Here is a 17,713-nt window from a genome sequence, read left to right as displayed (position 1 = left end):
TCAGTGTAGTACCTGTTACACATTTCCCTGTCCAATGAGGAAAATCCTTTAACTTACCTCCAAGAAAAATTTTGTATGGCAAAAGGGAAAACAAAGAGCAAGAATCATTTTATTTCTGGAAAAATTGATAATGCACCAGTTAAACTGTATTTCTTCCAGTGGCCTTGGTGGTGACATCTTTAGTGAGAGCAGAAACGATTCCAAGATTCTTTCTGTGGACCCCACATGAGATATGGAACAGCGGACATTATTAATTTAACACAGAGTAATTTATTGAAACCCAACACTCTATTATTAAAATACTGGACATTTTTCCCTTTCAGTCTCACTCATCACTCTAAATGAATCTATATTCTCTTTTCTTTATCTCTTCCCCTACTTCCCAAAAAAGCCATCTGCTATTTCCTTTATGAAAAAATAAAACCTACAATTAGTGTCTTGTTCATCTTTTCTTTCACAAAAAAGAGAACTATTATGCAAATACTCTGCAATTTGGTTTCAAATACTCTTTGTAGTGTGATGAGCAATTTTCCTTAATACAACCCCAGCTTTTTTGCCAGGACTTACTAATAGATTTTTTTAAGAGAGAACTTTCATGTGACTTTTTTACACTCTGCTGATGTAAACTTTTCAAATGTGTATTTACAATAGAATTATCACTATTCCTTAAATTATAAAAGAAAAAAACAATGTTTATATATTTCATGCTGGAAAAAAAAAGCCTGATACAACCTCAAAGTCTCTCTTTTACCTGCAATTTTATTATTTTCTTTATCTTAAGAAATGGCCTGTACCAAATATCACTCTTAGGAAATCAGACAGGTATGTTTCTTTGGCTTTTTTTCCGAAAGCATATTATAAGCGATGACAATTTACCTGTAAGCGCAACTTTGTTCTTTGATTTTTTTTTTTTGCTTCTCAGGAACTAAAGTATAATTTAACCCAATTCATTCAGGTAGGCTAATTCAGAGGTCGAAGGTTGTCTTCTTGCTAACAAGACAAGCATCTACAGTGTGAAGTGCTGATGGAATGGAAGTAAAAAAATGTGATATTTTTACTAGCATAATAAACAGCACTGCATTAAGAATCAGAAAGAGAGCATCTGAAAACTGAAGCTGCTATTCGCTTGTCATATGGCCTGAGGCAGTAATCCCACTCACCTCGGTGTCCTCACTTTACAGCTGAGAATTGCTACTTCTTTGACGTTTTATAGGGTTATAATAAGGATCAAAACACTGTTGCATGTTACTGGTTTTGAAATGGATCATAGAGACACACATTTAATGGAGATGTTCTAGAAGTTCTGTTTCATATTTCCTACAGTGGCTTCATCTGGGGAGCTTGTTACAAATGCAGATTTCTGATCCACTCCTAGATCTGGGAGTGGGGTCAGGAAGCTACATCTGGAATAACTTAGGTAAATCTTATACACATGGAAGACTGAGAGCCATAGACAAGAGAAATAGAATACAACAGAGCATATTTAAATGAATTAGATAGTTATTATTTAATGTCTAACTAAACACCTAATTTGTTACCTGATTAAGTTAGATATTTAATTTGATCAGATGTTTTGCTTATTTGTTGGTGTGTATGTACTTGTTTATATGTGTGCAGATCACAATTTAGCACAGGAACCCTGTGGTTTACACTTTTAATATTAATGAATATAGAATTAATCAATTAATTAATATTAATAAATTTAATAATAGGCAATTGAACTTGGCTGACATGCCTCTCTGTACTCTCCTTTTAACCATAGTGGTTTGCCTTATTTCACATGTTTACTAAAATATACAGTAAGTAAAACCAGAACGTTTCACCTCATTGATTCAGATGGCGACATATTAATAGTAATAACTCAAGTATCTGCTTTGCTGATCATGCAGAAATTCCAGTACCCAATGACCCTTTCCCAAACAGTTTGGGAAGTTACTGGGGGTCTCATACACAATCTTAAATCAGTCTCCCGGCTGCAGTCCCCCTGTGATATCTGCAGTGTCCCTTCTTACCCGCTCTTGCCCCCATGTGGAGCCTCTCTGAACCACTGAGAGCTTCTACCCCTGGCACAGCTGACTGGTACCCCCTGAGGATGCCAAAGTTCTTGCCAGAGGTGATTCCTCCCTGTGGTGGTCTCAGCCACGAAGCATAGAATCTGGGGCTTTCTCTGTTTAATAACTCATCTGGTTTCTGGGGTATCTGTGGAAAGGGGAATTGGAGGACATAACCTACTTGAAAGTCATATGGAAAATGATGATTTCATTTCTGCCCATATGGACTCAAAAACCAAGTTCTCTGAGTAAGGCTGATACCATCCTATCAGCTTATTTCTTCTGTTTGGCCCAGAATCACTCCCTTCTCCAGGCATGTTCCCATACCGCCCCCGGTTCCTTACTCAAAAACTGAAATGGTATACCTCATATAAGAATTCAGCTACATTCAGTAAATTTATATACTCCATCAGACATACCTCATAATTGTGAATAATCTTTAGACTCAGCTGAACTCACCACCACTAAAATAGTAGTGGAAGTAAAAATAAATAATGTCCTCAGAAACAGCTTTATGATAAAATAACAATAAGAGCCAAGAACTTCTTCAAGGCTAATGATGAAAGGCTGCAGTCTCTGGCCACCCTCCTTCCCCATCCCCCACCCTGCTTCCCCATCCTCCACCCCGTTTTCCATTGCCCAAAGCCATCACTTTCAACTTTTGGGCAATTTCTCCTCTAGCTTAACTCCATATATCTAAATAATATACTTACACTGTCAATTTTTTTTTCAGTTTTATGCATTGTGTAGTATTAACGTTTTTACTAGGAACAACTGGAATACACCTTATTTCTTTTCCATCACCACCTTGCAGAAGTATACCTCCCTGCTCCCAATCTTCCAATATAGTCATTTGATGTTTGCTTATTTCAGCATTTCATGTTTATGTGATTGTAATTATGTCACTTATCCCAGCTGTGCTCTGTAGTAAATACAATTATTTTTTGTGCATTTGTGTTTTACACCAAATTATGTTTTTTGACTTTCACTTAGTGTTCTATGTATCTATCACTAATTTGATTTCAACTTCTGCTAGAAAAATAGACGTCCTCTTAGTGTACTTTCAACTCTTTAGATATTCTATCAATTCCATCTTCCTGGATCACCTTTCCCAGAGCAATATGCCCGACTCCACTCTGGACCAGTTGTTGTCTTAGTCTGCTGCACATCTGTTATTCTGAAATATTCCATCCTTGCTATTTTCTTGTTTCCTCAATTTCATGTACTCTTTTACCCCCACTCCTGCCACCCCATTTATTTAAGAAGCACATCTAACAGTGAAATGAAGCATCTGGCATAAAATTGTTTAAGAGCAGGTATATCTGGACATGTCTGTATATTAACTCACCTTGTTAAAATTTTTCTAGATGTAGAATTTGAGGTTTAAACAAAAGTCATCATTTTGAAGCCACAGCTTCATTTGGAAGAAGGAAGTAGATAGTGATCCCAGTTTTCACCCTGTATCAATTTACCTAATGCTATTTCAATCAGAGCACTTCTCTTTTTAGTGTGTATAAAATCTATAGTTCACGGTCCTTTTGGTGAGTCTCTCCTAATGGTGGAGGGGGTGTAGATCAGTAAGTTCTTCCTAACTGTATGTTGAAGCCACCCTGCTGGAGTCATGCCCTCCTGCTCAGCTCACAAAGGGTTGTCGTGCTAACACCCCTTGGTGTTTAGTGGTGTACATCTGTGGTATAAACTAGATTTGTTCTCAATGTCCCCCCAAGCCAGCTGAATCAGGCTTCAGACTTCTTTTTTGCTAAGTGGGTTGCTACTAGTATGCCACTTCCTACTTATAGAATTCTCTCCTTATTGCTTCCTCTCTATCATTTCTGGTGTCTGGCTTTTTTTTTTTTTTTTTATAAAAAAGGCCCTTTATTGTTGGTATAGTGTTATTGAGAGCAAATGGAAGCAAATGTGCTATTCAATTTGCCAGGCCATCTTAAACAGAAGCTCAATGTAGCATCCTGTCCTAGATTATATTTTTTGTTTTGAAAAATTTCAAAACTACACAAATTGTTCAAGAATAGTACAGTTAACATACCTTCATATAGGTAAACTGATTGATAATAATTGTCATATGTGTATCACACCCCTCTGAAGGCATGTGTAAGGTTGTTTTTGTTTCAAATTCTAATAAAGACATTTAAAATAATCTTTCAATAGAAGCTTACTTTAGAATGCACCTAAAACATTTTATTTCCATTAAGCAAAAGTGCCTTTATGATTATGATAAAAAACCTAGAACTATTTCCTTATTTCATGAAATTATAAATTTAAAATAGACAAATTTGTATAATCCACATAGCTCACAAATTTTATAATTCTCTGAATAAGATGTCACCTATAAGTTTTTAAATAAAATAAATTTGAGTTAAGGCAAAGTTAGGGGCAAAATGTTTATTAAAATATTCCTCTATATAAATACACAGAGTATATCATTTATAATTGTTTAACTTTTGATAGTTATAATTTATAAATTTTACCTGCATACATTTTAGAATCCACATGAATAATAGATGACTTAAGTTTGTCTCACTTTATTATACATGTAAATAACTGCATTTGCATATTATTGTACTCGAGACCCAAAGACCAAATGTTAACAACCCACAGTATGAGGCAGGTTTCAATTTTGACTTATCCGGCAGTAAATAACACTTAATATAGTCTGTATTACAAAAGAAAAAATACTGCTATAAATTTTACACTGCATATATAAATTTTTATATGCACTTATTCTAAAACATTTTCTACTTTGATAAATGTGTAGTGTTGGTTTTTCACTTAATTTTACTTGAACCAAATGACTAAGAATATAATAATATATAATGTCTTTTCATTTTTGGTTGACTTCTTTGAGTGAGAGTACATTTCAAAACCCTTATCAGCACCATTAGTGCAGTGCAAGTAACTGTATTTGTAAATAACTTTGAATTGGAATAATGGTGTTTTATATATATATATATTTTTTTTTTTCTTGCAGGAAGCTCTCATCATGGCAAGTATGGACCATCCACACTTAGTCCGGCTATTGGGTGTGTGTCTGAGCCCAACCATCCAGCTGGTCACGCAGCTCATGCCGCACGGCTGCCTGTTGGATTACGTCCATGAACACAAGGACAACATCGGATCGCAGCTGCTGCTTAACTGGTGCGTCCAGATAGCTAAGGTAAGTGCCCGTCACTTCCTGTGGAAGTGACTTTCCTAGCTTTTTATTTCCTGATCTAGAACATTTGGATATTGAAAACATGTCACATTTTTCAATGTATTTAAATATATTATACTTGCTATTAAAAGATATATTATAGAGAGGTATTTACATTCAAAGCAGGGATCAAATACATGATATGTATTAACCAGATGACAAAACAGATAGCTTATTGGTCAGGAGGGAAAGGCATATACTTGTATTTGATAAGGAAAAGGAACAGGAAATCACATTCCACCTTCACCTCTACTGCTAAATGGAAATAAATCAATTCTCAAACAAAATCTACGTGAGGATTCTGCCTCAGAATGCAATTTTAGGTCCTACAGAAACCCTAAAAAACACTGTCTACATAGAGGGTTCAGATAGAAACACACAGATTTTATTACTTATTCTGAGGAGGCAAGAACAGAACACAAATTGACATGTTAATAAAGTATTTTGTTGTGTATAGAAAGGGAAAGGAAAGAACTAGAAAAATTACATGGAAAAGACAAGCATTTCTTTAAGGAGTGGTGACTCTAAAAAAATGAGTGTTAGAACTTGTTAAAATTTTGACACATTAAAAAGCCCTAGAAGATTATCTAATTCCATGATTTAAAAAAAAAAATAAAGGCATGAAATTGTTTAACCAAGAGAACGTTTACCTGAAAATCAAAACAAATCAAAACAAGCCTTAACTCTGGCAGCAGAAGGGTGGTGAGAAGGGTTCATTCACAGTCCTAGTCCCGACAGAGATCAGCTTTCAGGCTTCCTGGTGTGCCCATGTTGAAGATATATACTGCATTTGTTTGGCTTTTTGTTTGTTTTGGTGCAGTTTAGCGAACAAACAAAATCCAAGGAAAAAGAGATTGAATGTCTTAATTGTTCTATATTTAGGGGATTTCATGATAATAACATATACATTAAATTCTCAGTATTACAAATGGTCAAATTCTGAATACTTTTCTAGACACTTTGATAATGTCCAACTGGTCTTTAATGGTTGGGGATTTTATCAGTCTGGCACAAGGTCTCAGACATGTAACACTCATAAGGGAAGTGGCCTAGATCCTAGTACCTGGACGGATGGGGGAGGTGGCTCTACAGTGAACTTAAGAACAACTATTTCCCTGTGGGAAACTGTGGTTTTCCCCACCAGTGTTCTGACTTTTCAATTTTTTAAACAGGGGCCAGAACTGGATTTTTGATGTGACTTCTCCAAATTTAAATCTTGGCTCAAACTTTGAACTGCTTGGGGAGCCGAGTAGAGCATTCACGCCCTGCTGTCCACCAGTGCTCAATCCCTGGGGTCTATCCTTCATGGGCAAGAAGCCACTTAGGATTATCTATACCAAGGATATTTCTTGAAAATATTCTCGTTCTAGATATATAGGGCTGGTATACATATTAATTCACTGTTTCAACTCTTACCTACATCAAAATATGACCTGATGTTCTGTACATTCTACAGTTATAGTCATCTTTGCATTTGTATCATATAAATGGCAAAATGTTAACTTAGTAGGCCTAGCCTGTTACTTTTTATAATCTGAGGATAAAAAAGAATAACATTTCTCAAAGCAGAAATTTGAGATAACTCATAAAATGGAGACAAATAAAACTATTTGAAGGAAAAGCCCAGTTTATATACCATGAATTTCAATATAATTTCCTACGAACCCTGTATTATAACTTTGTGAATATTGCATGACAGACTTACAACTGGGAGGATTCTTTATAGTAATGAAGTTTCACATATAACTCTTCACAACGCGACTTAGTTATCTAAGAATGTCTATAATTTATAAGGTGAGCTAAATATGCAATAGGAATTCTCAAGTCATCCTACCTCTATAAATGAAAACAAAACTGAGATTCAATTTTTTTTAGCTCTCCTCTATATTTCCTGCAGTGTTTTCTATAATTTAGGTTTTATCCTTAGGGATACATGGCATTAATATATCATTTATGCAAGACTGTACACTCTAATAATAGAAACTGCTTTGAGTTCCCTGAATAATCACATTGTTTTAAACTTTTTTGCCTTTGCAAATGCCATCTCTTCTGCTCAGAAATCTTTTCTCATACTTTTCTTTTTCAGTCATCAACACTGATCAGGCTTCCTCCTCTTATGCAGCCTTCCATAGCCAACTTCTCTCTTTAAAAAGATGTAATTCTTTCCTGCATTATTTTTTATTGTTCGTATCTTGAACATATTTTTATTATTTAAATGTTATATATGTGTTTACCTAACTCTCTGGCTGGATGGCAAGTTTATTTAGTCATTAGTTGTTCAATGTGTATTTGTGGACACCTACCATGTGCCAGGGACTATGCTTACTACCGTGTGTTTGGGTGGGTGACATCAGCATGGGACTGTTCCTCTCTGTGTACCCCAAGACAATGAGCTGGCATCCAAGAAATGCAATAATTAAGTACAGGATTAAATACTGTTCTTCAGCTTTTGAAGAAAAATAATTACAGGGAAGACTTCGGGGAGGCACGGCAGTGCTGCTTCCTGTGCTGGAGAAGACTGAGGAGTTGAACTTATTTGCTGGAAAAAAAGCAAAAGTTAAGTTAATATAACATGAAACTGGAGCCATCAACTAGATAGTTGAATTTGGTCAGGACAGTAGATACAGATTTAGGAGTTATAGGCAGTGAAATGTGTGGGAATATAGGGGATGAATAGGGATTGACTATTCATATTTGTTCTCAGCACATAAAATTGGATCTTATATGTAGTAGCTATTCAATAAAAATATTCAATAAATATTTTCACTAGTAAAGAAGTCTTAAAAAATCTACCCTTGAGGAGGGAATCTTTCCTTGGTCTTTTTTCTTACTTTGGGGACAGAATTATATAGTGGAAACAGCATCAGGGTCCACAGGACCTACATTGTGTTGAGGCCCACTTTTTGGTTTTGTGAGTTTGAGTAAGTTATTCAGTCTCTTTGAATTGTGTTTCTCAAATGAGGTTAATAATTATTATATTGTTTCATCTGCAAAACGAGTAGAATAATGTCTACCTGTGGTAGACTAAAAAACAAACCCCTGTCCCCAAAGATGTCATGTACTGTCCCCAGAACCTACAAATGTTATTTGACATGATAAAAAAGACTGTGGAGATGTGATTATAATAAGGACTTTAAATGGGGAGACTGTCCTGAATTATACAGGTGGGCCCAGTGTAATCCAGGAAAATGTATGAGTTGGGGTGGAAGGATCGAGTGAGAGACAGAAGGCATAAAGATCCAAACAGAGTTGGGATGATGAGTTTGAAGACGGAGGACTGGTCAGGAGCTGAAGGGTTCACTATACTTCAGAAGCTGAGAAAGTCAAGGAAACCAATTCACCCCTAGAAACTCCAGAAGGAACCCTGGCCTGCCAACACGTTGATTTTCATCCAGTGAAACTGGTTTCAGACATCCAGGGCTGTAAGAAAATAAGGTTGTATTGTTTCACGCCACGAGAATTGTGGTAATTATTTACAGCAATAGAAAACAAATACACTTCCTCATGATGATTTGCAAAGATTAAATAAAGTAGCCTATGGACAGTCCCTGGCTTGGCTGCTAGGACATGGAGTTTAAAAACAATCTCCTTATCATCTATAGGCCTAAACCATGAAATAGAAAATTGTTTTAGAAATGTCTGTACAATATGAGTAGCATAGTCTGAGTAAAGACAAGTATTTTAAAAATTGGTATTTCAATAACTTAGAGGCTTATTTTCCTTGGCTTTCAATTCTCATCAAGAGAGACTCATGAAAGTAAGAGAAATGTCAGCCTAATTACACCAACACCTACTTTCATTTGGGCTGTATCCTTTTTGTTGTGGACACAGCTGTGAGGAGGGGAGATGGTACTATAAAGTAATCCGTTTATATTGTGTTATAATGCACCTGTGGAAAGTTTAACAGTAAGCAGAATAAATAATAAGTATAGCTAACATGAAGCTCTTACCCTATGTGAGGACAACTGTATGCTTTATTCATTAATTAATTTATCTCATCACAAACCTATGAAGTTAAGTATTATTATTTCCATTTCACACAAAGAGAAAGTAAATCATGAATTTAAGTAACTTGATTAAAATCACACTAACGAACAGTGGAATTGCTAATCTATGTTTTGTAAATGAGGAAGAAAATATTTAAAATATTTTCATCCATATCTCAAGTGTTTTTCATTCTTCCATAGTTTTATTATTTTACAATATGTAATGCAATAGAAAACGGAAATTTAAATGCAAAATTCTTTTGTGTTTGCTTCTTATCGTCAGCCGTATTTTCTCTTCATATGCTTCATTTGAAACTTGCTTCAACTTGGTAAGCAGAGCAGAACGTGTGATTATTTAACAGTCGTATAATTCCAGTGCCTTCCAGGGGTTTATGAAGCCTAGAAGATAATAGTGACAGTTCCTTTTTTTACAGTTGTTACTAACAAGTTGGGCAAATGATTTCTTAAAAAACAATTTAGCAGATTCTGAAAAGTAGCTCCACGGTCAACAACACTGACTGATACTCCTTAAGTCCATGTGGATGAAGGCTATCTTACACTCCTGGCATCTGCTTGGTGCTGTTTGTATATTGTTTGATTCAATATTTCATGAAACTCCAGTTACGATAATGCCATTATTCTCCTACTGTATAGATGAGGAAAATGGGGGAAGTAAAGTCTTAAAGAACACAACAGGTTGTGATGCCTGGATTCCACACCAGGTCCCCGATGCCTGAGCTAGGTCTTTAATGCAGTCTGCACTCTGTTCTCTCCAAACACACACAGACACACACAGAAATGTCCACACACAACACCACTGACATTTGAAGGCACTCACTGTCCCCTAAGAGCACTTCTGAACTTGAGGGGTTGTGAGGAGTGTGACATTTTATCTGTAGTTGTGACTCGCCATTAACCCCATAGAAGAAAAGATTCTATCATGAATAATACCTTTTATTGTCTTCATGAGAATTTTTTTTAGTGCTTTATCACTAACATCTGTTTATTTTAAGGAAAAAGTACTAGGTACTAATTCATAGGAGAGTTTTTTCAACCTGTGTGTGTGTTTTTTAAAGATGTTATTATAAATGAAGCTAAAAACTGTTCTGTGAGTTATTATGTAGTATAAACACTGATAGTAAGTGACACTGTAAATTACAAATTTAAAATGTAGCTTAGTACTAGTATGAGTTAAGTATATGGATTCTAGAACCAGACTGAATATGTTCAAATCCCACCTCCAGCACTTAACTGTGTGGTCCTAGACAAGTTAGTTAAACTCTCTGTGTTCTCTAAAATGGGGGTGGTGCCATGGCTGGTGTGGCTCAGTTGGTTTGGTATGGTCCTGCAAACCGAAAGGTCGTAGATTTGATTCCTGGTCAGAGCACGTGCCTGGGTTGTGGGTTCAGTTCCCAATTAGTGTGTGTATAAAGACAACTAATCAATATTTCTCTCCCTTTCTGTCTCCCTCCCTTCCCCTCTCTCTAGAATTAATAAAAGAAAAAAAAATTAAAGGGGATGGTAATAGCACTTACTTTATAGAGAAATTATGAGAATAAGGTAATATTTGTTATGTTCTAAAAATACTGCTTAGCATAGAGTAAGAATGTATACTATGTGTTATTTTGGATAACATCTGAGATGAACACAATTAGGAAAAATACACATCTATAGTTACAACACCCTATGGATGTCAGTTTAAAATACTCAACTTTTAAATTCCAGATATAAAAGATTAGGCCTTTGTTCTTAGACCATACAAAGGTAGGAGGACATGATCTTCTGTTTAATATTAATATTTCTGATTCTTGGAAGAAAGAACTTGAGTCTTCCATCCTCATGTGACTTCCGACACAGCTTCCTAAGATGCTGTAGATGTGCTGTTATCATGCCCTCCAATTTTCATGTTAGCAAATTAGATTATTTGTAACATTAAAAACATGTGAAACCATTAGTGAGCTGCAGAAGGTCTGAGGTCACGTGTAATTCTTTCCATTACTGAAAAGGAACAAAGAGAAAATTCTAACTTTTTATTCTCAAGCTAGACAAAGTAATATTGGGTTGACTTCTTACAACTATACAACTGTAAGCTGCTGCCTCCTGTCTAAGGAAAATATTATTTGAAGCTTTTTTTTGGCTGTTGTTATTACTGTATTTGTAAAGCCTGAATACTGAATATAGGTTACTGTCAATGTTATTTTTCAAAATCTTGAAACCTTCCTCAGGGCTTTGCTGGCCTAATTTACTTTATTGTCATATTTCTTTCTGGAGTTCTAATTGATTTGCAGTTTTATTCAGACACGGGGTCCCAACGGCTTTCTTTCTCTGTGGTTTACCATTGAAACTAGTCAAAGAGATGATTCTAAAAACATATGTCAATGGTCCACGGTATATACTTCAAGATGATTCATTATTTGATTAAGCCATGAATGGACCCAACCTTAAAATTCTTCCAAAAGGAAATGGAAATAAAAATCATTCCATATTTCAAGCATAAAAACTAACCTAATATGTGTAACCAGAATACTTTAGATTTTGCCTATAAATAGAAGCCTGTCGGTCATAATTTTACAAACAAATTGATTCCAGCATTTAGGTTTGCTAAGGAAAGCATTGTTGAAAGGTCAGCATGACTTTCCGGCCAGTTTAATAGATTTCCTCAATGAAACTTTTTATTTTTTAATTTCACTCTCTATTTTGATCCTAAATACTTCTGGAGCTAATGAGTATTCTATTTTGAAACCTGAATTTTTGTGGCCATTGGGAGATATTTGTGAATCTAGATTTATTTACTATTGGTGGCAGAGTGGGAGGTGTGGGGAGGAGTAAAGAGGAGAGAACCTTTCTCAGTTCAAACACCTAGTTCCCGATGACTGAAAGGAGAGCAGATCCCTGTGTTCAGACGTGTACTCTTCTATACACAGATGCGAAGGGCTCCTTCAGGTCTGAACGTGTGACGTGTGCAGAGCCTTCATTTCCCAGCATTCCTCTTTTCCATTTTTCTCTAGCAGCAGCTACACAGTGGTAGAAAAATGTAATGTCCCATTTGATCCAGCCATTCCCTTCTGCATGGGTAGAATTAAATTAATATCTGAGCATCACATGCAAATTAAACTCAGGAACTGGGTACTACAATTTCTATTTGTTCATAGTCAAGACTAGACTCTATGTGTAGATGTCACCTCAGTCATATTCACATAAGTATATGATATGCATGTATGTAAAGTTAATGTGTATAATTTTTTTAAATTTATTTTTTATTGTTATTCAATTACAGTTGTATGCCTTTTCTCCCCTTCCCTCCCCCCACCCCGGCTGAACCCACCTCCCTCCCCCACCCCCACCATCCCCCCCGATTTTGTCCATGTGTCCTTTATAATAGTTCCTGCAATCCCCTCTTCCCACTGTCCCCACCTCACTCCCCCCTGGCCACTGCTAGACAGTTCCCCCCCTCAATGTCTCTGGTGGTATTTTGTTTGCTTTTTTCTTTTGTTGATTATGTTCCAGTTAAAGGTGAGATCATATGTATATAATTTTAAAATAATAAATATTCAAAAGAGAGAATAGTACTAACATTCTCAAAAAGACAACATTGGCCCATATTATGTTTAAGAATCTAGTAATGTTATTTAATATGTTTAGAAGTTTGTGAATACCAACTTACCAAGTACAGTCTCTGGGTACATTCTGACACAGATAAATTATTATATTTTATAAAGGTGAACCAGAAGAGGGATTTTGGAATTAGAAGCCATAGTAACATAGCTAGTGAACATAGCTAAACTCTATTTAATGACAATTCACAATTTAAGTTAAAATAGAGGGATGTATTTAGAGTTATATAGCTACTTTTGGGGAGAGATAAGGACATAAGGTTGCTTAATATTTACATTTTTGCTGCTATCATTTAAATTTAAAGGCACTACATATTCTCATGAATTGCCATTATATTTTTAAGGAAATTAAGTGCCATAAATCTGACTCACTAGTAACATTGTATTCAGAGTAATACCTTCAGTGACTTGCCCCAGGTCATGCTGCAAACTAGTCCAAGAATGAAGAACTGAACTCAGAATTGTGGACAGGTCATTGATTAGTTCACAAACATGAAGTTTTCTTTTCCTTTTTTTCCCTTAAGGAGACGTTCTGGTGGGTGACTTTGTCAGAATCTTTGTCCAGTCTTAGTCCCGTGTCTAAGATACTTGAGATTGGAATACCAAAGAGAATATCTATGGTCTTTTTTAACCAAGAGAGATTTGTTTATTTATTAGTTTTAAAAAATATTAAGTTATGATGTAGCAGTTATCCCCAGGTCTGAAATTTTCAAGAAAGGACAAAAAGTCCCTCAATCACTGTTTTTCTGTCCACGGGCACAAAGACATAAAAATAGGCACAAAAACATAAGTAAACAGAAATGTTGCCTCTTGTAGTGAAGGTAAGATGGTACTTGTCAGCAGTTTTTAGGGCAAGAGTGAGAGAAGGAAGCGCTACGGTGTCCCACATTCAGCTGCACCACTTACCATCTGTAGGACTTAGGCAAATTACTTGAAGTCTCTAAATCTAGTTCCTTACCCATCAAAGGGCAGAAGCCTCCATTTGTTCTTCTGTTGTGACAGTTAAATAGGTCATACATCGGCTGTGCCCATTTTCTACCAAAGCTTAGTACCTAATAGACATTAATATAATATTAAGTAAAGTGATAATATATTATGTAATACTTATTATCATCGAATTTAATTTAGACATGAATTCTTGAGAAAGACAGCATGACATAGCAGAAAGAAATAAGAACCACAGGGAAATACAATCTTGGTCTGAAACTTGACTCATAGTTATGAGAGCTTTGAGAGTCATTTTCTGTTACCAAATGAGAATATTATGCTTACCATAACCCATGTTTATCAATTTTTAATTGATAAATAAATAAGAGCAGCTGATTCTAATCTGAAAATTTACACAAAACTTCCTACTAAATAGGGATATATGTTTCTTTATCAGTCTGTACTAACTCTTATATTCCTTTATTTGTTGGTATGTATTTCTATTTTTGTTCCTTTGTTCTCATTTATTATTGTACTCATGCAACCTGCTATGATTATAATGGTGAAAGAAAATTCTCTATATTCATAATGGTGAAAAAAATAAATTGATTGAATTAGAATGATCTGACTTTGAATTCCAACACTATCAACCATTAGCTTTGAAATTTGGGGCAAGTTTCTTAAACTCTCTGAATTTCCAGATGTAAACATCAGGATAATATTTACATCATAGGGTTGTTATAACAGGTAAAACAATAAAACCTGTCAACATCTTAACATACTACCTTCCCCATACTATTACTCCATAGATACTGACTTTTTAAAGGTTGTGAGTCACACAGAGCAGCCCTGTCGAGTTCATCCATTTCAGAGGAGGGTTGCTGTAAGTTTGCATAAATAAACGCTTCACTTGACCTTTCTTTTTCAGGACAAAACACAAGTCTGCCCAGAGAACTTTTTCTATCATTTCTTCATGTTAAATGAACTAAATATGGTCTGATACACTAGATTAGAGAACTACACATTACTTTTTTTTAATAATTAAAGTTATCCCAGCTTGGTGCTGACCTATAAAATTCAAAACCTCTGTTTTCATCATTTATTGGTAAGTTCCTACCAGGATTTTTGTAGGGATGTTGAAGAATCTGGTGAGGAACACATGGCGCTTAGCAAACAGGGGCAGGATCTGCAGTTCTCGGGCCTTTATAACAGATACAGAAAGGCACTTGTGTTCACTTTCCTGGAAGCAGAGCTCTCCAATCTCTCTGCCAGGTACGGGCCATCATTATAGCTTTCAAATGATCACCCCTCTCTCTTTTTTTATTTGGCATCTAAGAGTTCATTGCTCACGGATCTGGATCCACTGAGTGGCCCTGGCATCTTGGCTGTACTCATTCACACGGCAGGCAATGGTCGGGCTCTCAGCTGATCTAGGCTGAGCCCACTGGAATGACTGGAGTACCTTGGCTCTGATCCACAGAACTCTCCTCCTCCTTCAAGCTTGCCGGGGCACGTTCCCACATACTCTGCCTTAGGGTGTTCTCTACCTCACAGTGGGCATCCATCCACACACCACTCCATGAGAGGCTAGGACTTCTGTGGGTACAGAAGGACAGTAGGAGCATAGGTCACGCCACCCACACCCATGGCCAGCTCCTGTGGAACCAGGGACCCCCCTTTCCTGTTTAGTCTTAGAGAATGTAACCTTTTTTATTCAAGTTGTTGAATTCAGCCTCTTCCACGTTCCACCCCCACCTCCACAGCTAGGTAGAAATAAATCAATTTCTCAAACAAAACCGAAGTGAGCCTTGTGCCTTGAAATTGCAATTTTAGGTCCTATGGCACAAAAACCCTTAAAAATCCTTGTGAGATAGAGCTGAGACACAAACACACAGATTATCCTATTTACTCTGAAGATATAAGCACAAAACACACACTGATACCTTAATAATACAATATTTTGCTGTGCACATAAAAGGAAATGAAAGAAATAGGAAAATTACATGGAAAGGACCTAGTTCAGAAATGTTTCTTTGTGGAGGTGGTAAATCTATAAAAACATAAATATTAGAACTTGTTAAAGTTTTGGCACAGCAAAGAGCCCCAAGTTATCTAGTTCTGAGATTTAAAAAAATTAAGATATGAAATTGTTTTGTCAGGTGAAATCTTAACTGAAAATCTCAATAAATAAAACTGAGCCAGAAGTGCAGCAGCCGGAGGGTGTGGAGGAAGCTTCATGGAAGCTGAGAGTTCCCTGGGTTCTCAGAGAGCCCAGCTGGATGACCACCTGCTGTACTGGCGCTGGAGATCCGGAAACCGAAGCCTGAACCAGTGACGGATCAGCTTAAGACCACAGTGCTGCTCAGTGACAAAGTCAGGATCTGAATTCATATGTGACCCTGGCACCCTGCCTAGACAAGTGTCCCTTCCTAGGCCAACTGACAGACCGCCAGCATCTCTTACCCCAGCTCCACAAGATTTGTGGGCCCTTCGTTAGTAATTTAGATGGCATGATTCCTGCAGTAATAGAAAAAATCCATCTATATCTCCTGTGATAATTTTTAATGATATAATGAACTTTTTTCTTATAGAATATTAAATGAGAATAAGCTAGCTTATTTTAGAACTTTGGTGCTTTTAGTTTACCTTCCAAGGGTGTGTATGTGTGTGTGTGTGTGTGTTTTACTATCACTTTTCCACCGATAGATTTCCTTCTCCATCTTTATATCATAATGCCTAATAACATTGCATCTTCCCAAATTGGTGATAAAGCACCTGGCTGAATCCTGTTTATCCCATCCCTGAAACAACCGCGTGCTTTTTTATTTATGTGCCCAATTTGCATTGCCTTAAAGGAGGACAATAAATACAGGATGGTAAGGAATAAAAGAGAATCTCAATTGCACCAGATGAAAATGAAGTTTATTGAGGCAGTTTGTAGATCACAGGTCCCAGAATTGTACTGAAGCCTTAATTATTTCCTAGGGTTTGCATGAAATATGAAGGTCTCTCACTTAGAAAAGAAGTCGTTTAGTTCATTTCTTATCTAACCTGTAATACTGCAAGACTCCCTTTGGCTTTGCTTTGCCTGTGAGTTTGTTTGGCTTGCTGAGCAGCTCTAATTCAGCCTGGAAGTAACTCCACTCTACAAACGGCGAAGGTTTTCACTCACCTATCATACACATTCAGAAAGTAAAGAGCTTAATTTCTATCCTGTACGTTTATGCTTTAGCCAGTACTTTCACTGTACTTTTTTGACAGAAAAGTGAAAGCTCTCTAATCCAAATGGATTAAATTGTACTTCAGGTGTATAAAGTGCTCACAATTACATCTATTAGTCATGACTATGTGAAACTTGGTATTGTTGTAGATTTTAGGGACACAGTGATTTTCTCAAAGGCAGAATCAGAGTAGCAAGACTGGCATATCCAGTTTATGGCTCCCCTGTGGCTTTTGATTCTAAAGCTCCAGAGGTAGATGGGTGTTACAATAGTGCTCACAGGAAGTACATATTCACGGTCTTTCAGATGTATGCATACAATGTCATTTTCCCCCACAGATTTACAGTAACCCAGAGAGATAGGAATTACATTTTGCTACACATAGTAGAAACAAAGGATAAAGAGATCAAGAGATTTGACTGGAAACAGAAAAACCACAGTGGGACTGAAGACAGAGCACTTCCTTCCTTCTACACCTGCCCAGCTCTTTCACCAGACATCTCTTTATAAAATCTTTTTGTTTTGAAATAATTGTAGATCCACAGGAAATTACAAAATTTTCAAAGAGAGGTTTCCTTGTTCTTCACCCAATTTTCCCACTGATGACATCTTGAATAACTACAACACAGTACTGCAGCTAGGAGCTGGACACTGGTACAGGTTTAACTCCAAAAAGAAACATCTCTTTGCTTTTCTTAAATCTATA

General features: G+C 36.4%; 1 protein-coding gene across 3 annotated transcripts in view; it reads left to right on the top strand.

Annotated features, from left to right (window-relative positions):
- The window catches only part of ERBB4 (erb-b2 receptor tyrosine kinase 4), a 959,089-nt gene that overhangs the window by 792,012 nt on the left and 149,364 nt on the right, over positions 1-17,713 (top strand). For all 3 annotated transcript variants that reach the window (XM_024563791.3, XM_024563792.3, XM_024563789.4), the window contains exon 20: positions 5,038-5,223. In XM_024563791.3, the coding sequence (XP_024419559.2) occupies positions 5,038-5,223 (186 nt within the window). The remainder of the gene's footprint in view (positions 1-5,037; positions 5,224-17,713) is intronic.

This window comes from Desmodus rotundus, chromosome 2 (genome assembly GCF_022682495.2).
Source record: "Desmodus rotundus isolate HL8 chromosome 2, HLdesRot8A.1, whole genome shotgun sequence".
NCBI classification, from domain to species: domain Eukaryota; kingdom Metazoa; phylum Chordata; class Mammalia; order Chiroptera; family Phyllostomidae; genus Desmodus; species Desmodus rotundus.
Note: the sequence above shows the minus strand (reverse complement) of the source record. Positions and strands in the feature narration are given on the sequence as shown.